The sequence below is a fragment of the Sycon ciliatum genome, chromosome 5 (genome assembly GCF_964019385.1).
Source record: "Sycon ciliatum chromosome 5, ocSycCili1.1, whole genome shotgun sequence".
In the NCBI taxonomy this organism is placed as follows: domain Eukaryota; kingdom Metazoa; phylum Porifera; class Calcarea; order Leucosolenida; family Sycettidae; genus Sycon; species Sycon ciliatum.
The window spans coordinates 20,807,241-20,824,469 of record NC_088647.1 but is presented as its reverse complement, the minus strand read 5'-3'; the positions used below and the strand labels follow the sequence as shown (position 1 = coordinate 20,824,469).

Below are 17,229 nucleotides of genomic sequence, written 5' to 3'. Positions count from 1 at the left end.
TTTGCCTCAGAAACGGCTAATTGCACACAGGTTACCATAGTAACCTAAGCAATTTGGAAATAGCTCATAACTTCCAAACGGACAACATTGGGAACTTCTAGTTTTCTCCAAAATTCCTATAGTTGGTCCGCCTCTCCGAATTTGAAGTCAAATCTTTCCTGGACGAGGTGTCAAATGCAACTCCTCAATAAAGCGACTTTTTCGGACTTGGCCCCAGCACTATTAATATGAACCTGTGGAACAGTATGATAGGAAACCGCTCTGGGGACGAGTCTACCAAGAACACAGTTTCCTACACTACAGTGAGATATACATGTACAATCATGGCATTACCATGATTACACTGTATAGCCGAAATGACTGCGCCGATTTGCTCGCTAGATGTACCGGTACAAGGCAATACTGGGGGGGGGGGGGGGTCGGATCAGTGGAACCGCAGCGACATGGAGTGTATCTTTGCCCATTATGAACAGCTAGTAGCAGAGGTCAACAATACTATCATGATGATTGTAGGTATCGCAGTATTCACCTGTGCACTGTACTGCTTCCATGGCTTTCAGGATCGAGCACCTGTCGTGCGCGACAGTGGTGTCCGGTCAAATGTCTGTAATTATTTTCAAAAATGCAAAACAAAAATGAATCAAAATAATTTGACAGAAAGTGTCGATTTGAAATAATTATAGTGTTGACTCTATGCATGGTCAGGGCATTCTTTCCAGTGAATTGTGCTGCTTGTCATTCTTCTTTGGCACACCATTCTCTATTGATTCATCAACCGATCGCCTTTCAACGTGTAGAAGAACTGATGGTCCGTGACTGCTTTCCAGGATCGTAAGGCGAAGTGCGTCAGGGAAGCTTTTGAGTGTTTTCTTGGGATATCTGCCATTGCCAGGAGTACTTTGGTTGCCGTCTGGTCTCGTGTGTTATAATACTCCCGAACAATTCTAAGAGGACTTAACGACGTAGCCTGATCTTAGTGGAGACCCGTGAGGGCACCTGTCCTTCCTGAAAAAAATTGATTTGAGTATTTGAATACTAGTAGGCCACCACCAGCTTGCATTGTGGATACTGGCTGCGCGCGAACACCGTGTATAACAGTGTTATTTCTTTTGCAATGGATGTACAATGCAGTGATGTTTGTGCCAGCACACTTCATGACCGGCCAGACCTGCTGATGGCGGCATGCGAGCTGTTGAACAGTGAGTGGGCACGTGGACTGTCTGCTCGTCAGCACAGTATAAAGCGATCGTCGGACGAACTGCCGTGCAGCTTGCTGCTTCTGGCCGGTGCGGACGGAGGAGAGAAGGTGGTCGGGTTTGCACGACTGTCGCGTGTGCTGGGAGCTGGCGACGGCATGCTTGTCGAGTCCGTCGTGGTCGACAAGACGCTCCGGGGCCGCGGCCTGGGCCGTGCCGTGATGGAGGCGGCAGAACGCTTTGCCGCGACGCACGGTTTCACAACCGTGTACCTATCGACGCACGACAAAGAGGCGTTCTATGCTCACCTGGGCTATCGACAGTGCGGTCCTGTGGCTCTTCAGCCGATGTCAACACAGAATATGTCGGAGTCGCAGATGGGATCTCTTACAGCTCTGTTCGGTATTGCAACACAGCAGCCGAAACCATCAGAGCAAGTTGCTCCCTCGACTCGCACTAGTGCCAGTCGAGAGGCAGGCGATTCAGCGATTTTGCCATCGTGTGGTACCAGCGGCTGTGCAGCTGATGATGCGGAGTCGGTACCGGCACCTCCACCATCTGGACCTCCGCCGCCACCACCACCGCCACCACCTCCAACGGCCACATCCGCCAAAGAGCCAGAACTGCCAATTGTCTGGATGAAGAAGCAGCTGCCAGTATCCTGAAACGCTGGCTACCATTGTGTCGAGGTCAATGTAAGCAATACATCACATTCATCAATGATGCTGATACAGGCCGAACCCCGTGAGCGCTCCGAAGCACATCTTCACCAAAGTCACAGTGGCACAGGAACAACTCTCCACAATCCACTTGCTGCATGCATAAGCCACATGTCTGTGTGACTCAGCAGTCGAACAGCGGTGCAGGAACTCGGCGATCAATTGTGCATCTGCATTTCGTAAGGTGATTTGCGCAATGGAAGCACGTTTCTAGGTCCTGGTTACGCCAAGACAGAGTCGCATAGCCGTGCGCCTGCCGAGACAGGCCCATCAGTGAAGACTGAGAAGCAGCGAGAGAATATTTCCGTGGTGCGTGTATGTGCTGATCTCTGTCTGCCGGTGTGCTGGCTGCATCCGCGGTGGACTGGACAGAGCCGCAGCCGCGGTGGACTGGACAGAGCCACCATGCTTGGTTTGATACTAGCCTAGCTTTGGCGGAGCACAACGTGCCGGGCTGTGCTGCAAATGTCTGATTCGGCTTGCGACTGCTGAAATGACGCCTCATGCTTTGGCGCACTGTTTAGAATCAGCTCATTACAAGTAACGTTGAATGCCGCTTGGTACAGCTTAGCTGGTGAGTGCTGCTTAGCTGGTGAGTGCTGCTTAGCTGGCGAGTGCTGCTTAGCTGGTGAGTGCTGCTTAGCTGGCGAGTGCTGCTTAGCTGGTGAGTGCTGCTTAGCTGGCGAGTGCTGCTTAGCTGGTGAGTGCTGCTTAGCTGGTGAGTGCTGCTTAGCTGGTGAGTGCTGCTTAGCTGGCGAGTGCTGCTTAGCTGGCGAGTGCTGCTTAGCTGGTGAGTGCTGCTTAGCTGGCGAGTGCTGCTTAGCTGGTGAGTGCTGCTTAGCTGGCGAGTGCTGCTTAGCTGGCGAGTGCTGCTTAGCTGGCGAGTGCTGCTTAGCTGGTGAGTGCTGCTTAGCTGGCGAGTGCTGCTTAGCTGGCGAGTGCTGCTTAGCTGGCGAGTGCTGCTTAGCTGGCGAGTGCTGCTTAGCTGGTGAGTGCTGCTTAGCTGGCGAGTGCTGCTTAGCTGGTGAGTGCTGCTTAGCTGGTGAGTGCTGCTTAGCTGGTGAGTGCTGCTTAGCTGGTGAGTGCTGCTTAGCTGGCGAGTGCTGCTTAGCTGGTGAGTGCTGCTTAGCTGGCGAGTGCTGCTTAGCTGGTAAGTGCTGCTTAGCTGGCGAGTGCTGCTTAGCTGGCGAGTGCTGCTTAGCTGGTGAGTGCTGCTTAGCTGGTGAGTGCTGCTTAGCTGGTGAGTGCTGCTTAGCTGGCGAGTGCTGCTTACGTGGTGAGTGCTGCTTACGTGGTGGTGGTGTGCCCCCTGTTTTCTTCAGCAGACTGTACTCTGCTGACATTCTGTGTCGGTGCACGGCATGGGAAATGGGAAATCCAGCTGGGCATGCACCAGCGTCGAGTTCTCGGAGGCAGGTTGTAGAATATGTCGTGTGCCCTGTGCATGGAGTTGCTGGGCTATTATGGACGAATGCGGCTGACTGCAGCGTCACCTTCTTCCTTTGCAGATCAACCGTGAGCTTGTTCCGAGCACTGTCGATGCTGTGAGCAGAACTGTCAGACCTGAAGCTCAGTGATTTTTACATTACATGTACATACCTTAGTTCGTTTTTTCTATCCTTAGCTCAATTTTTTCCCTGTTGCTGTTTATTTCACTGCATGGGATACTATGCTGGTGTGCGCTCTCAGAGTGCCTACTGATGCAGTATCTATGTCCGTGGCCACGCGTGCTGTTTCCTGCTCCGCCACGCGCCAGTGTCTCCGTGTGCAGACTGGAAAACTGTTGGTCGTGTCCTGGATCGAATGAGGGAGATTACACTCCTCTTTTAAAACTCAGCTTGACCAACCCAACTGTGCGTTTTGCGAAGAGTAGAGAGGTGGGACATGAAGTCTAACCATAGTCTTCGGCCCATTCATACTTATGTACGAGAGAGAGAGAGAGAGAGAGAGAGAGAGAGAGAGAGAGAGAGAGAGAGAGAGAGAGAGAGAGAGAGAGAGCGAGAGAGAGAGAGAGAGAGAGAGAGAGAGAGAGAGAGAGAGAGAGAGGGAGGGAGGGAGGGAGGGAGAGAGAGAGAGGGAGAGGGGGAGGGAGAGAGAGAGAGAGAGAGCTGCATGTGGTGTCTTCATATTTTCGTAATCATTCTTCTTCGTGATTTTGCCCTACTTGCATTCGCAGGGGCTCGGAGCGGACGGAATCGCGACACATACATGTACACTTAGCTGCAGTCGACCTTTATAACCCGGTAAATGAAAAGAATAGACGTGGTTAGCATTTCACCGGTCACGCTAAATTCAACGGTACTCGCACCCAACACCCAAAATACGGTTTGGTATTGTTTCGACGATAGACAGCTCTGTTTAGCGGGAGAACGGAACGGTAAGATTCCAACTCAGGTTACGTCACAAGTCGATCGTTGTGTGAAAAACTGAAATGCTAACCATGTCCTGAAAAGACACAAAAAACGTTAGAGGCCGACGGTCGAAGTTAGCATGAACGGTAAAATGCTAACCATGTCTAGTCTAATAATTTGATTTTCATCTCCGTTTCTAAGAGAGCTTATCACGACGGCTAACACTCGGAATATCTCTACATGTATTTCCAACAGTGCATCGTCGCATTCGCCCATCAGTTCTTACTTCAGTAGAATACTCTAATGAGATAGTTTCAAGTTACAGAACCTTTTAACAACGTGCTTACTTCCAGTCTCATCCAATGATTAAATATTATAGGGGTGAAACAATTATACCGAATACTCGAGTACTCGCTCTGTTTTTTTCTTCAGAAATAATCGTACTCGGAATAAATCAGAGTACTCGTTCATACATGGTACGTGCATTTACCACAGAAATCTGCAGTTTCAGAGCAGCAGTTGGCGGATACTGATGTACAGACTGTGTGGTGAACATTTGTTCACGAGTAAAGAGAGCCCAAATGACCCACCAACCAATATACCCGAGAAAATGACTACCACTCGGTTCAATCAGGGTTGTATCATGTGATTTTAAGGCCCTCGGTGTGCAATTTTTAGGAGATGAAGAATACTCGAATATTCGATCGGACGAAATCAGAGTACTCGAACTCGGGATCTCAATGCCAACTTTCACCCCTAGTACATAATCATTTTAATGTAATGTTGACGTGAGGATAGTAAAGTCGCAGCAGATAACCGTTTGATAGATATGGCAAAGGTAGTCTCAGGGCTCTCCTCGCTGCTCTTTTACTACTATTAGGCCGAGGAGAATGGTCCAACACAGGCGTGGGGTCGCCATTGACTGTGTACCTTGCGACCGTTTGCAGCTTGAGTAAGAGGGTGAGTATGCAACGGTGAGGCCAGGTGAAATCCAGCTGTACACAGCTTGAAAACCTGAGATCCAAGGCAAGAAGTAGATATCTACTGCTTGATGTGTGTACACTGACGCTTGGTGAAATCCAACCGTACACCACTTGTGAAGCTGGAATCCAAGGATCTAGGAGGGGGTTTCACCGGGCACCATTATCATACTTCGTAGTAATAACTACAAGGATACACTGTAGGATCCACTGTACATCTTTTGTACTTGTCTTGGGGTGCAATCTTCATGGCCATGTATGACTACAAGCCGCTCTATGTACCAACCCAAACACAGCTACAATGGCCCAATACTAGTATTCAACTGTCTGAATCATACATGTACATGTGAATTCAAAAAGTGGCAGATTAACCACTCCAATCTATGACCATTAGCTGACCCGTGAGACTTGTATCAATGTATTATTGATGTGGTATGACAGTTGAAGGCTTCACCAGTGGTAAAGCGATGCCCTATCAAGGCAGTGTTCGGAAGAAGTGCTACTTGTAGAATTAGGCATCAAAACACTTGCATAACATTCGATTTGACGTTATGCTACATTGCAATGCCTACATGTGTGTCAGGAGATAAGCAGCATAGCTGGAAAATGGAACAAATCTGAGCATTTGATAGAGGTTGATAATGATCTGACGCTGCCAGCAAAACAGCAGCTTTTCATTTTACTAACGTTACACACGTCCTCGGAATAATTGAGATGAAAAATGCATGAAAGGTGCTTGGTAGGCTCCGGAAATAGACAGCGGATTACGCAATAAATTCGTCATTATTGGATGGTCTTCGAGTCTCAAGTAAGCACTGGATGTGATGGCGATTTTTGACTAAGGATACTAGTAGTGGTTTCAGACAGAAACTTGCTTTCTTCTACTATTGCAATAATAATAATTATTATACAATGCATGTGGTAGACAGACTGTTGCTCAATCAGTCAGTGTTCAATTCAACTCCGTGAGAAGTGTGTAATCGTTTGAAAAGGACACAGAAGTCCCAGCACTTGCATCATCGGTGTACTTTACCACCTCACGGCTTTGCTATGGTCTAGTACTCGTCTGCAGAGGCGTCGCTGTCTGAGTCTAGCCACAGCGTAGCGAACGGCAAGCTATGTTGCGCCGCTGGGTGATTCCGGTGCACGCGCTGCAGATGCTCGTAGGCGCTGATGGTCGAATCGCGCGGCCGAGCCTGGCACCTACACGGCCCGTCAGACTCCCATGAGCCCGTCGAGCCGATGCTAGTGCAGGACGAGCGTCCGCACGTACGATTAGGTCGCCCTGAACCTCCCGGTGCAACCTCCGTGATTTGGCGCAATACACTTCTCCTGGCGTGGCTCGTCGATGACGTCAGACTGGACGTGGACGATGAGGCAGACGATGAAGAGAATCTGGAGCCGGAATTGTAGGCGGGAAGAGCAACCGGGTGATCTGCTACTCCGTCGAGCTGGATTGTGTCCAGAGTGGCCCAGTACAGTTCACTCGGACGCCTGCCGTTGCGGTATTGCGGCGCCATGGACGGACTCTGCGAGATGCGGCGCTGCCGCTCCAGCTCCTGCTCCCTGCGAGGGTTCGTCCGCCGCCGACGCGGCTCGCCGACAGACATGGGAGCGTTGGATATGTTCTGAAAGTGTACTCTTGATGCTTGCGTACCCATGGCAATGGTTTTCTCACCTTAGAGAGTAGACGATAGCAACAACAGCAGCAGAAGTAACAAGCAAGGAAGACTCAGTCTGGAGTAGGGCTGCTGGACATGGAGGACGAACTGGTCATCAACTGGAGTGGCGAGTCGAAGCGCCACAGGAACGCTTTTATGGGGTCCGCGACACCGAGTATTGCCTGCCTCTTGGGTAGGGTTATCAGGTTTCTTTCTGTCACTCTGATGACCTAAACAACAGTGGCTGATCCGCCCTGAAATAAGCACTAGTTCCAGGGAAAGTGATACGGATCGGACAGTATTCCTTGCACGAAGCAGTCGTGATTCGTCTACGGCGAGGTTCTAGTCACAGCCAGTTTGGTCTTCGAATCCGTGCGTTTACTAACAACCGGTTCTCGTCCTCTATCCGTCTCAGTCAACTGCAGGATAGCACAAACAAGAATCCAGTGTGAAGTAACAGTCTCAGTCGCCTTCTGCCTGTGAGTATCTGAACCGGCGCAATGAACTGCTTCCGAACCGGGACACGACGCGTTTATGTAGTCTTCCCAATCGCTAATGAAGCGGCCGGACAATACGACGTCAAGAAATGCATGCTGGATCCGCGAAGCCAGGCTGGTTCGAGCCGCGGTGCGTGCAGCGGAAATCGTCGGAGAGCGGAGTGAGTACACATGAACGGTGAGTTGAGCAAAACACGACACGGAGCACATGTATACCGTCTGTCCAGTCATCTGCCTGTAGGGTATACATGATGTAGTCTTGCTGTTTTCTGTACTCATAACGTGACACGTTAAATTCTCGCGGCATGCATGGGTGCCATCTCAATCTATGCCCCAACATACGAACACTGAGCTGAGTGCAATTGGAATACATGTACACCAAACCTCAAAGGTATCACTATCTCCACTCTTTGGAATGCGTCACGTGTCGGCTTCAATGGAAGAATCGAATGTCAATCGTCAATCACGAATACACAATTTGTATTCACTGTATGCTTCAGCGCTGGGCCCCCCCCCGTCAGACTTTCATTGTCGAACACAGGGCATATTCCCAGCGCAACCCCCGTGGGAGGAACAGCTTAGTTCAGAAGGTCATTGCTTTCCGCGTAGACAGTGCTCTCACTCTGAGGCGGATGACAGGTGAGAGAGAAAACCAGCCTACGAAACAGACAAGTCGTCCGCTTGAGGCCTTTACCCAGACTACGGAAACAAGCTTACTCTAGCCAAAGTGTCACTCATTTACTCAATACAATAGTAGATCGCCGAACCCCACAGCAAGAGCAACACTAGCCTCTGATGGGTGCTGATACAAAGTCATGTGTATTTAACGCTTCGACGAGTCTTTTTCAGATTGATCAAGAAGACGTTGGATCTTTCTGAAGGCAGTGAATTGAAGAAGACATTGAATCGTCGAAACGTTAAAATAATTATTATTATCAGCAATAATTATTATCAATATCCATCAGAGTCTTGCTCCTGTACTGCTGTACTGTAGTTCGGCTATCTATTGTTCTACATGTACGTAATGTATTCTGGGAATACTGTTGGCTGTACATGTGCAGTATTCATTGTAAATCTACCTGTGCTGGTGTGTAACCGTTCCGAAAATACAGCTTTTGCGAAATACTAACGTCACTCAGGCATTCTCCGCATACCACGTATGTAAATTGTTGCATCATGTCCTTGCGCCGCTGCTCTTTGCAAACAGGACAATGCCGATTTCTGTCAATAGCATGTACAATGTATATCACACTAGAATCGTTGAGTGCTTTGACTATGACACATGTATAAGAGTAATGTGGCATCGACATACAATGTACAATGTATATGTAAGTATGTGTTCTCAGTTCTGTGAGTACCTGTGCCCCTGGCCTAGCCTCCACGCATTTTGTATTGTAACCAGCTCCCCATGCAGCCCAGTCACTAGTCCCAGCCCACACATACACCATTGCACACAGGCGACAAGGTGTTACTCATGGCCACTCATCGTAATTGACGTACTGCTGTCATCGCCCGTGTCAGCCAGATTGGGCTGGAGCTATTTTTCGCCCCCGCTCCAGCTGCGCGGCGCGTCAACAGTTCCTGCATCTCACTTGTGAAATGCAAGACATCTGAGTAGCGTGTCAAGCCCATGGCACCTATTGCCCGGAATTGACAGCCTGGACAGAACTACTCCTAGACATCGCTGTGTGATGCTGCGCCGAGCCTTTGGTCTCTCACGTCATGTTTTGACTAGCAGGCTAAGTAATGTTGGTTAGAATCTGTACTGATGCGATTGCGATGCAACCTTACAGTTAGGCTACATACAGTAGCCTGTTGGACCGGCGGGCTACGCCGTTTGAAGTAGTTCAAGGTTCATTATAGAGATCACTCACGTAATGACATGATGTCACAGTTCCGACGAAACCTTGCACAGGTTGCGCTAGGCATCACCGAGCTGCTCATACAACTCACACGATTGTCGTGTGAACTGTGCAGTTTTCGTTGACAGAATGACTTGCAATGCCCTACCTACAATGTACATTGTACATGATATAGCTCAATCACGCGGGTGTTATCATGCCCTCATTCATGGTTATGGTCTGGCCAGCAAGGATCTCGTCTTTGAGGAGGTCCATGCTGGTATGAGCGCAGCGCTGATATCAGTGACAAGGAATTAAGTTTAAACTGTAGATGCGAAGATATTCGCCGATCTCGTAGCATGGTGCGTTCGGTCACATCTTTCGGATCCATGACAATACGACAGCATGCACGCACAAGCAGCCGGGCCTAAAAAAGACTGGTGTGTATACCGGTGCATTCTCTTCTTGTCTCTTTTAAAGGGGCACTCCGGCTTCATTTTCGACGCCGAGTTTTCGATGGCAAGACGAAGGTAGGTGAAAGAGAAGATCCCTCGAGCAAGAACGAGTCTCCAGAAGCGATCGAGTCGAGCGAGAAGACGACTTTTGAATTTCGCCGAGCGAGCGCTGATGACGTAATGAGGGATTAGCTTGCCAGTGGAAATGCACCTGCGCACATACATTTCGCATACTCTTTGGCCAATTTTCAATCGAAGAGGAGGTTGTTTTCTATGTTCTCTCAACGTCGTGAGCGATCCCGTCTTCTATACCCTTCCAGGTACCCTGAAGGTCCTCCAGAGGAGAATTTATCTCCAACAAAGCGTTGTTGATCCGCTAAATTCGTCTCGAGACATTCCCCCAGTGCTAATAATGTAGAATGTAGAATCTGTGATAATTGTCGACGATGGAGAGGTTGATAGCCGCTGTCGCAGGGAGAGTGAACCTGGTGGAAGTACCAACGGGGAGCTTGTTAGCGTCACATGAGCACCCAGACTTCAAAGCAGCTTGACCGAATCGGGGAGTACCCGGTACTGACCATTTTGTCTCGCCTTTTTAGTGAATGTTATGACCAGAAAATTATTCGCCATGATCAGGATCACTTCTACAAGATGTGTAGTACAGGTGATTTCTGAACTTGACGATATGGAGACCGACCAGTAGACCTACCAACAACGTGTACCTGCAGGAAATTCACCCAAGCCTGCTGCTATCCTCTTCAGTGGCTGTTGTTTTCCAGTTAAAATATGTTCACTTCTCTCAACATACTTCTGCATGGCAGCAAGAAGGTGCGCAATGGAATTCAACGCCACATGCTTCGCCCAGCTGTGGATGAATGTAATAGATGAGAAATTGAAGTTCATTTGTGATGAGAAGTTTGAAAGCCCCAGTGATGGAGTCAAGCATTGTAATGTACTATTGTAGTATCCCTGACTGTCAGTAATCACACAGCCACATCTCTACCAGTAGTTACATTGTAGGTCACAGGTACATTCTATCTAAGTACTTCTCACGCGCAACCACTTAGGACTAGATAGCCCTGCTTGCAAGACCGGTACGGCATGACCTATTGCGTTCATGTTGTACTAATACATTACATTGATTCCTGTATAGTCCGTTCCCCATCACTGACCCTCTTGATCCCTTGCGAGATTCCTTCCCGGTTCTAGGCATCCAACAGCTTTCTTCCCCGAATCCATGTTATTGTTCAGCCCTAGCTCACACACATTCAAAGGGCTTTTCCTTAGATCTTTCAACAGTTATCTTCCTAGTAATCTTTTGCCCTCGCTCCCAGTTGCTCTCTCCCTCTGGCCTATATAAGCCCATCATTCTTTCTCATTGCTGTGTGGAATTATGAAGTGAAGAGTTTAAGCCCAAGAGCTTGTTTTCCTCCAGCTAGTGCTGTCAGCCTGTATCACTTTCTGTTGTAAGTCCAAAGTGCCTCAGACACGAGCAGGCTGGCAGACACTACACTATTACTGCGGCACAAATTGCAGAAGAATTCGATATGGTCTTGGAATTATGTACATGGATACTACCAGAAAAATGGTGGCATGAACCATTATGGAATGGGCCAGCTCACGGAGAATACTGGAGTAGCTCGAATATCTCTAGGCGATTGTAAATAGCCCTGTTCTGGCCGATAGCTTCGGCCTGCTGCGCCCGCCTGTGTACAATGATGGGAACATGCATTTCTGTGTTCTACATATTTGCCAGCTACTGTACTATGGTATTGCAGTTGCAGGTCCCTTGTATAGAAATATTTTCAACCCCCCCCCCCTCCCTTCCCACATACCCACATTATAAATATGAACTAACCATTTCACTGTTGGACTTGGATAGAGAGCCAAGGATAAATTTATAGCAAAGGAAATGACCAGGGAACTACAAGTAAGTTCCGCTATTATGTCCACTAACAATTTCACTGTATTTGAAATAATTTTTGTTTGATACCCTAAGAACTCTGAAACTTTGCAGCACTGTGGATTATACGTGGATACATTTATGGAAGGAAAAGTGGAACAATTTTCAACCCATTGTTCAAATAACTATGGCACTGAATTATTGCGATTGTGAGCACATTCCAATCAGCACTCTACACATTTATAAGCGGTGGCAATCATTAGGAATAGGTCGTGAGTTGTCAGAGTGATCTAGTATATGAGAGAATGCTTTGTTTGTCTAATCGACGGCTCGTTTGAAGTCAGAGTTGTTTCAGTCGACTTGATTCTAGACAGTAGTCGAAGGAGTACTATGAAGTATACACCAGGCGTAGTCTGTAAGCAAGAGTACATAACCCGTTATGTACTCTTGCTGTAAGGTATCTTGTGAGAATTCTGTCGGTACACATCAGGCATTAGCCTTGCCAAGATGTCTCCTCTCTGTTTGTTGGAAGCCTATAGTTGGACTGTGGCTCCAGCGATTCCTTCTCAGAGCAGATACCATACCCACTACGGTCGATGCATATTGGACAGACATGTGTGCACAACAGAAACAGTGGACTGAGAAATCTCTCAGCTCATGAAGACGCCTGTGACCTTGTATGGTGATTTCTGAGTTCTGGCATACATGTCATATCAGCAAAACTGTCATGTAGCTTTTAGTTTCTTGAAGACCGATTTGCGCTTTCTAATCAGGACAAGGAGGGGCGTGGTCATGAACGGGCAATTTTTCCGACGGGTAACGTTTTAATAGTAAAGAAATAAAATTACAAACATGGGTAGTTCATCAAACAGGACGGGCGACAACGGGCGACAAGCCATACATGTAGGCCACATCTGCTGCATACTGTAATTTTTACAAAAAAAAGAAAATAATAGAAGAAGGTTTAGCGTGATGTGTTCGTTACTTACTATGCTTCTCATTAGGCCTTGGCGGATAATGCTCGAAAAGGTGGCAGATTCTGCTTTTTTTGCACCGAAATTGGCAGAACCATACAAACCTTATGGCGGGCAATTCCTCGAATTCTGCTCCATTTCTTTATCCACATACCAAACATGCATGAAACTTACCAGAAAAAGTACCGAATTCTGCCAATTTTTCTGCCGGCATTATCCGCCAAGGCCTACTTCTCATGGACATACTAGACACCCTTAGCGAAAAACGTTATGTTGTAACGGTATTATCGTAAGGGGGAAAATACCGTGATTTGGGTTCGACCTTTAGCAAGATGCACGCTATTTTTAGTACGCTGTTGCCACGAGATCGAGAGTAGCTTTAATTTCGCGCGGTACGACCCTTTTTGTCACCATATACGCGATAAAAGGTGAAATGCGTACGGACTATGCGATATTTGGCCAAAACACGTACCGTTGGTCACAACGATAAATCAGCCCCCATAACGTTTATACGCTGCAGCTTCAACGCTATTTGGGTGATCAAGGTACGAGTACCGTAAAAAATAGCGTTACCGTTGTTTGCTAAGGGTGTCTAAAGAGACTCTCACTACTGTATGGCTCTAGATAGTGGAGTCTGGGCATATTGAGATATGAGGCCCTCACTTCCAAATCCTAGGAAGCACTGTAGCCATACCATGTCTGAATGTCTTAGACAAGCTACTGAAGCATTTCAATGCTTCATTCCAGTTCCTGATCAACTCACGCACACACGCTGCATAGAAGCGGCTATGGATGCGCAGTTGGATCACTCAACCGGCAAACAAACTGGAGTATGGTGGAAGTACTGTACTGTAATTTTAGTGTAGCGATAAATAGTATCAGTGAAGCGGACATTACGCAAAGAACAAAGAGAATAATGTTTTGAAATTAATATTCCAAATTGATTTTCTTGAGACTATCATCAGGGAAAAGTCGTCTCACAATAAAAGCTATCCAGGGAAACAAACTTACTTATACGTCTAGAGGATAGTGCGAAGAATAAAGGTGAGGTGTGAAAAAAAGTGGGAGAGAAGACGAAAGAAAGGAGAAGAACAGATATGAGAGTGTTCCAACGGTGTGAACTAATACCAAAGGTGAGTGAAATGAAGGCATGGAAGCAGGTGAATGTGATAGAAGGAGAAACTGTGAGGTGTAGGTGTGTGTGAATGCTAGGTGAAGAGTCTAAGTTTGTGACATTTTCTTTCTGAATGCAAAGATCAAGATTGTGTTTACGGATGAAAACAGCTTCTATGTTCATGAAACCTAGGAGCAGGACACAAAACACTTGAAAACAGTGAAGCATGAATCATCATACACTGAGCGGCATTGGCTACTAGACAAGAGGTGTTTCTTAATTGCTGACCCTTTCGTTGTGCTCTCACCTTCCGTCTGATCCTCTTCGTTCTGGTTGTCCATCCCACTTTCTCCATTACTGCTCACACCTTCCTCATCCTCTTCTTCTTCCGTATCATCCTCTTCACCAGACGATATTCCTACGCCACTTGTATGGTAATTGGCTGTTGAATAGCGGCGGTGACAACGCGGCAGCATTAGTCGAGCAAGCATTAGCAAACAGGTGCACTCCATCCATAGCCATGATGCTGTCCGATACGATAAGACACTCGATGCCAGCGTCACTGATACGGTTGTGCTCCAAAGCGATCAGCTTCAAGCTGCTGTTAACATCCTTGGCATCAGCTAGCGCATGCATCGCTCCGTCGCCAAGCCGGTTGCAGGACATATCCAACCAGCCAATGTGTGCGTGCATCTTGAAGCATTGCAGAATGGCACTGCCGATCTCATCCGACATGCCCGTGTCACTGAGGGACAAGAAGCGCAGCTGTCGACAGAGAGTCAATGCTTCTAATAACAGGTGATACGATGCATTGTCGGTGGGTTCTTTGAAGATGGGGTTGCATCCCAGATCCAATGCCTGCAGTGTTGTCGATACACGTGTTGGTGGTGACACTGACTGTATCAACAGAGCTGCACCCAAACTCTGTATCTTGTTGCCATTCACACTGATGTATGACAGACGTGTGTTTGCGGAAAGGCCAGATCCAGCAAGAACCATAATGCCAGCGTTGGTAATTCCGCAGCCGTCAATATTCAAAGTTGCCGTGTCTGTGCTACCGCTGCTGCTGCTGAGGATGTGTCCCAGCGAGGACATGATGGAGTCATGCATCATGCCCTGTAGCTCACCATCATGCTCCTCAACTAGTTGCTGAGCCGAGACGCCGCGGATCGATGTTCTGGTGAAGAAATGGCTGCCAATGTCAACACTGTCATCTCCACAGTAACCAGAGGCAGCAAGTTGGTCGAGCAGGTGGACAGTGACGTCATTTCCATTCAGGTAGATAATGCACTCGGCCATTGCATTGCATGCCACGCCGTCGTGTTCATCAGTGATGTCCGCCGAGCTATTGCGTCTCGATTCGAAACAACCGATGATGTCTGCTGCCAGATTGTTAGTGAGCTGGTTGTTTTCCAGGAATAGATTCTGAATACTAGGATGATGGTCGAGTGCTGTCAGCATACAAGTGACGTCCTCGTCACACAAGGCATTATCATGCAGCCAAAGTGATTCCAAACATGGCAACTTGGCAAGAAGTGTGACTAGGTTGGAGCCACAACCGGACTGAAGATTGCAGTGAGCAAGGGACAGGCTGGTGAGATGGTCGCATGGTGTTAGACTGGCAACAAAGGACGCCAGTTCGACATTGCCCAGTCCAGAGCCTGTCAAGTATAGCTCTGTAACACTGCGGTGCTCTACACACTTGGCAAGCGCAGCACCATCTTTTGCACCGCCGGTAAGTGATGACTCTCTCATACTCAAAATCTGTGGGTATGGCTGTGTCGACGTGGAAAGCGCGGTGCCTATGCTTTCCAGGAGCGCTCCACTGAGACAATTTCCGGATAGATTCACTTCTACTGACTTGTCCAGAACTTGCTTCAGCACTCGTGCATGTGCGCTGGACAAGTTACAGTGGGAAACATTCAGAGTTGTCACATGATCAGCAAACTGTAGAACTGTGCAAAGGGCCATGATATCTTCTGGATCAATGTGCACTCCTTCCATGTCAACGCCATTCGCTGACAGGATGTTGGCTATTGATACGTATGCACCAATGTCGGAAACGTCGTTGCCGTCTTGGTGGCCGACAACAGTACGTGGATCTGCCAGGAACGCCCGTACATTCTCCAACAGGCCATGCATGAGTAACAAGTGCACATACCTGCTATCGCCGTCACAAGTTTTAGCAACCGTGCGTTCAACTGTCGTCATGGTCGTCTCGAGATCTACAGGCTTCAATGCTCCGAATACAAGCCTCCAAAAGGTGCTGCTTCGCCTTTTGCTGCTGCTTATGGAAGCAATAAGAACGGGCAAATGACGGGATAAAGCGATGGCTTCGGATGCAAGCCACTCTTGCACCATTGGATTCGCGATAGCCATATGCATCGGGGACAAACTATCTACAATCAACCCAACTTTCTTACATAGAACCCGTTGTTGTTCCGAGAGCAGTGCCGGAGAAAACACTGTCACGTCGCTGGGGTATTTCTCCAAGCATAGCATGGACAGGGTGTGCATGGCAGAGATGACATCCATGGCATTCATAGCACTCAAATCACCAGCGGAATAATGCCCGCACACAGCAGTTTTAACATTGTAGAGTAGGGCCGTCTGAACGCTGATGACATCCCCAGTTGCAAACATTCGGCCGCCACACACGTGGCTGAACACATCCTGAGTGAGACACAGGCTGCCAAACTTCTTACCGGAAGCTTCCTCAAGACGATCCACTGCCGAGCATAGATATCGGTTGAAGAAAACGGAGAAACTGGACAAGACAGAGCTGGTCAGAGAGAATTCTGAAAAGAGGAAAGACCGCAGAGACAGAGACTCACAGATAGCTTCTTTCAATGGTAGAAGAGCAAGCTGTTGGAGCTGTTTCATACACTGCTTTCCACGTTCAACGCCGAGCTGCAGATAGCAAACCTCTCTCAGCTGATCGCCTGTCAACCGACGGAGACGGTAGCGCTGCCTGAGCATTGAGACAAAGTCATGCAGTGGTGCGCATGGACACGCGGTGACTAGGATATTGTTCTGTAGAATTTGTCGGAAAGGTCCCTGCTGTGGAAGAATGTAATCATGTTGACTGATCCGCGACACGGCTGCTGAAAACGCGCGGCCAAGCGCATCCGCAGGTGCTTTCTCAATGCCATCAAATACCAACAAAACATAGTCAAATTGCCGTTCTCCTTTCTGTGTCGAACCATACAGATGGCGCAGAGTATTGTCCTGCTCCTTCCTGCTAAATCCTAAATCTGGATGATTCAATCCAAGCAAAATGCGCATGTCCCTCGTCATGATACGATCCACATCAGAGCAGTCTATGTAGAAGATTAAACTCCTAGGGCCTATTGGTGCCTGCATGACGTCCCTTATAACTTGCCTGCACAGGGTAGTTTTTCCTTGACCTGCAGATCCCAGTACTAAGCAGGTGTCTCCAGCGAACTTCGAAGTCTCCAACCGTTCAGCCTCGTGCGGGTCATCAGTAGGAAAGAGGAACGTCTCCATATTCTCCGCAACAATCTCTTCTCCTCCTTCC

The 17,229-nt window shown here is 48.2% G+C and overlaps 2 protein-coding genes across 2 annotated transcripts; one reads left to right on the top strand and one right to left on the bottom strand.

Moving 5' to 3' along the window:
* Positions 1-789: 789 nt before the first annotated feature.
* LOC135816669 (N-alpha-acetyltransferase 80-like) lies at positions 790-2,599 on the top strand. Its single transcript, XM_065329811.1, has one exon. It carries the CDS (start codon positions 1,115-1,117, stop codon positions 1,859-1,861), a length of 747 nt encoding a protein of 248 aa, XP_065185883.1. The 5' UTR covers positions 790-1,114; the 3' UTR covers positions 1,862-2,599.
* On the bottom strand, positions 2,341-3,258 carry LOC135816890 (uncharacterized). Its single transcript, XM_065329991.1, has one exon. The coding sequence runs from the start codon at positions 3,256-3,258 to the stop codon at positions 2,341-2,343; it is 918 nt and encodes a 305-aa protein (XP_065186063.1).
* Positions 3,259-17,229: the final 13,971 nt, after the last annotated feature.

Excerpts from the sequence above, each read along its gene's own strand:
- LOC135816669 (XM_065329811.1), top strand. The coding sequence starts at position 1,115 with ATGGATGTACAATGCAGTGATGTTTGTGCCAGCACACTTCATGACCGG.
- LOC135816890 (XM_065329991.1), bottom strand. The coding sequence starts at position 3,258 with ATGTCAGCAGAGTACAGTCTGCTGAAGAAAACAGGGGGCACACCACCA.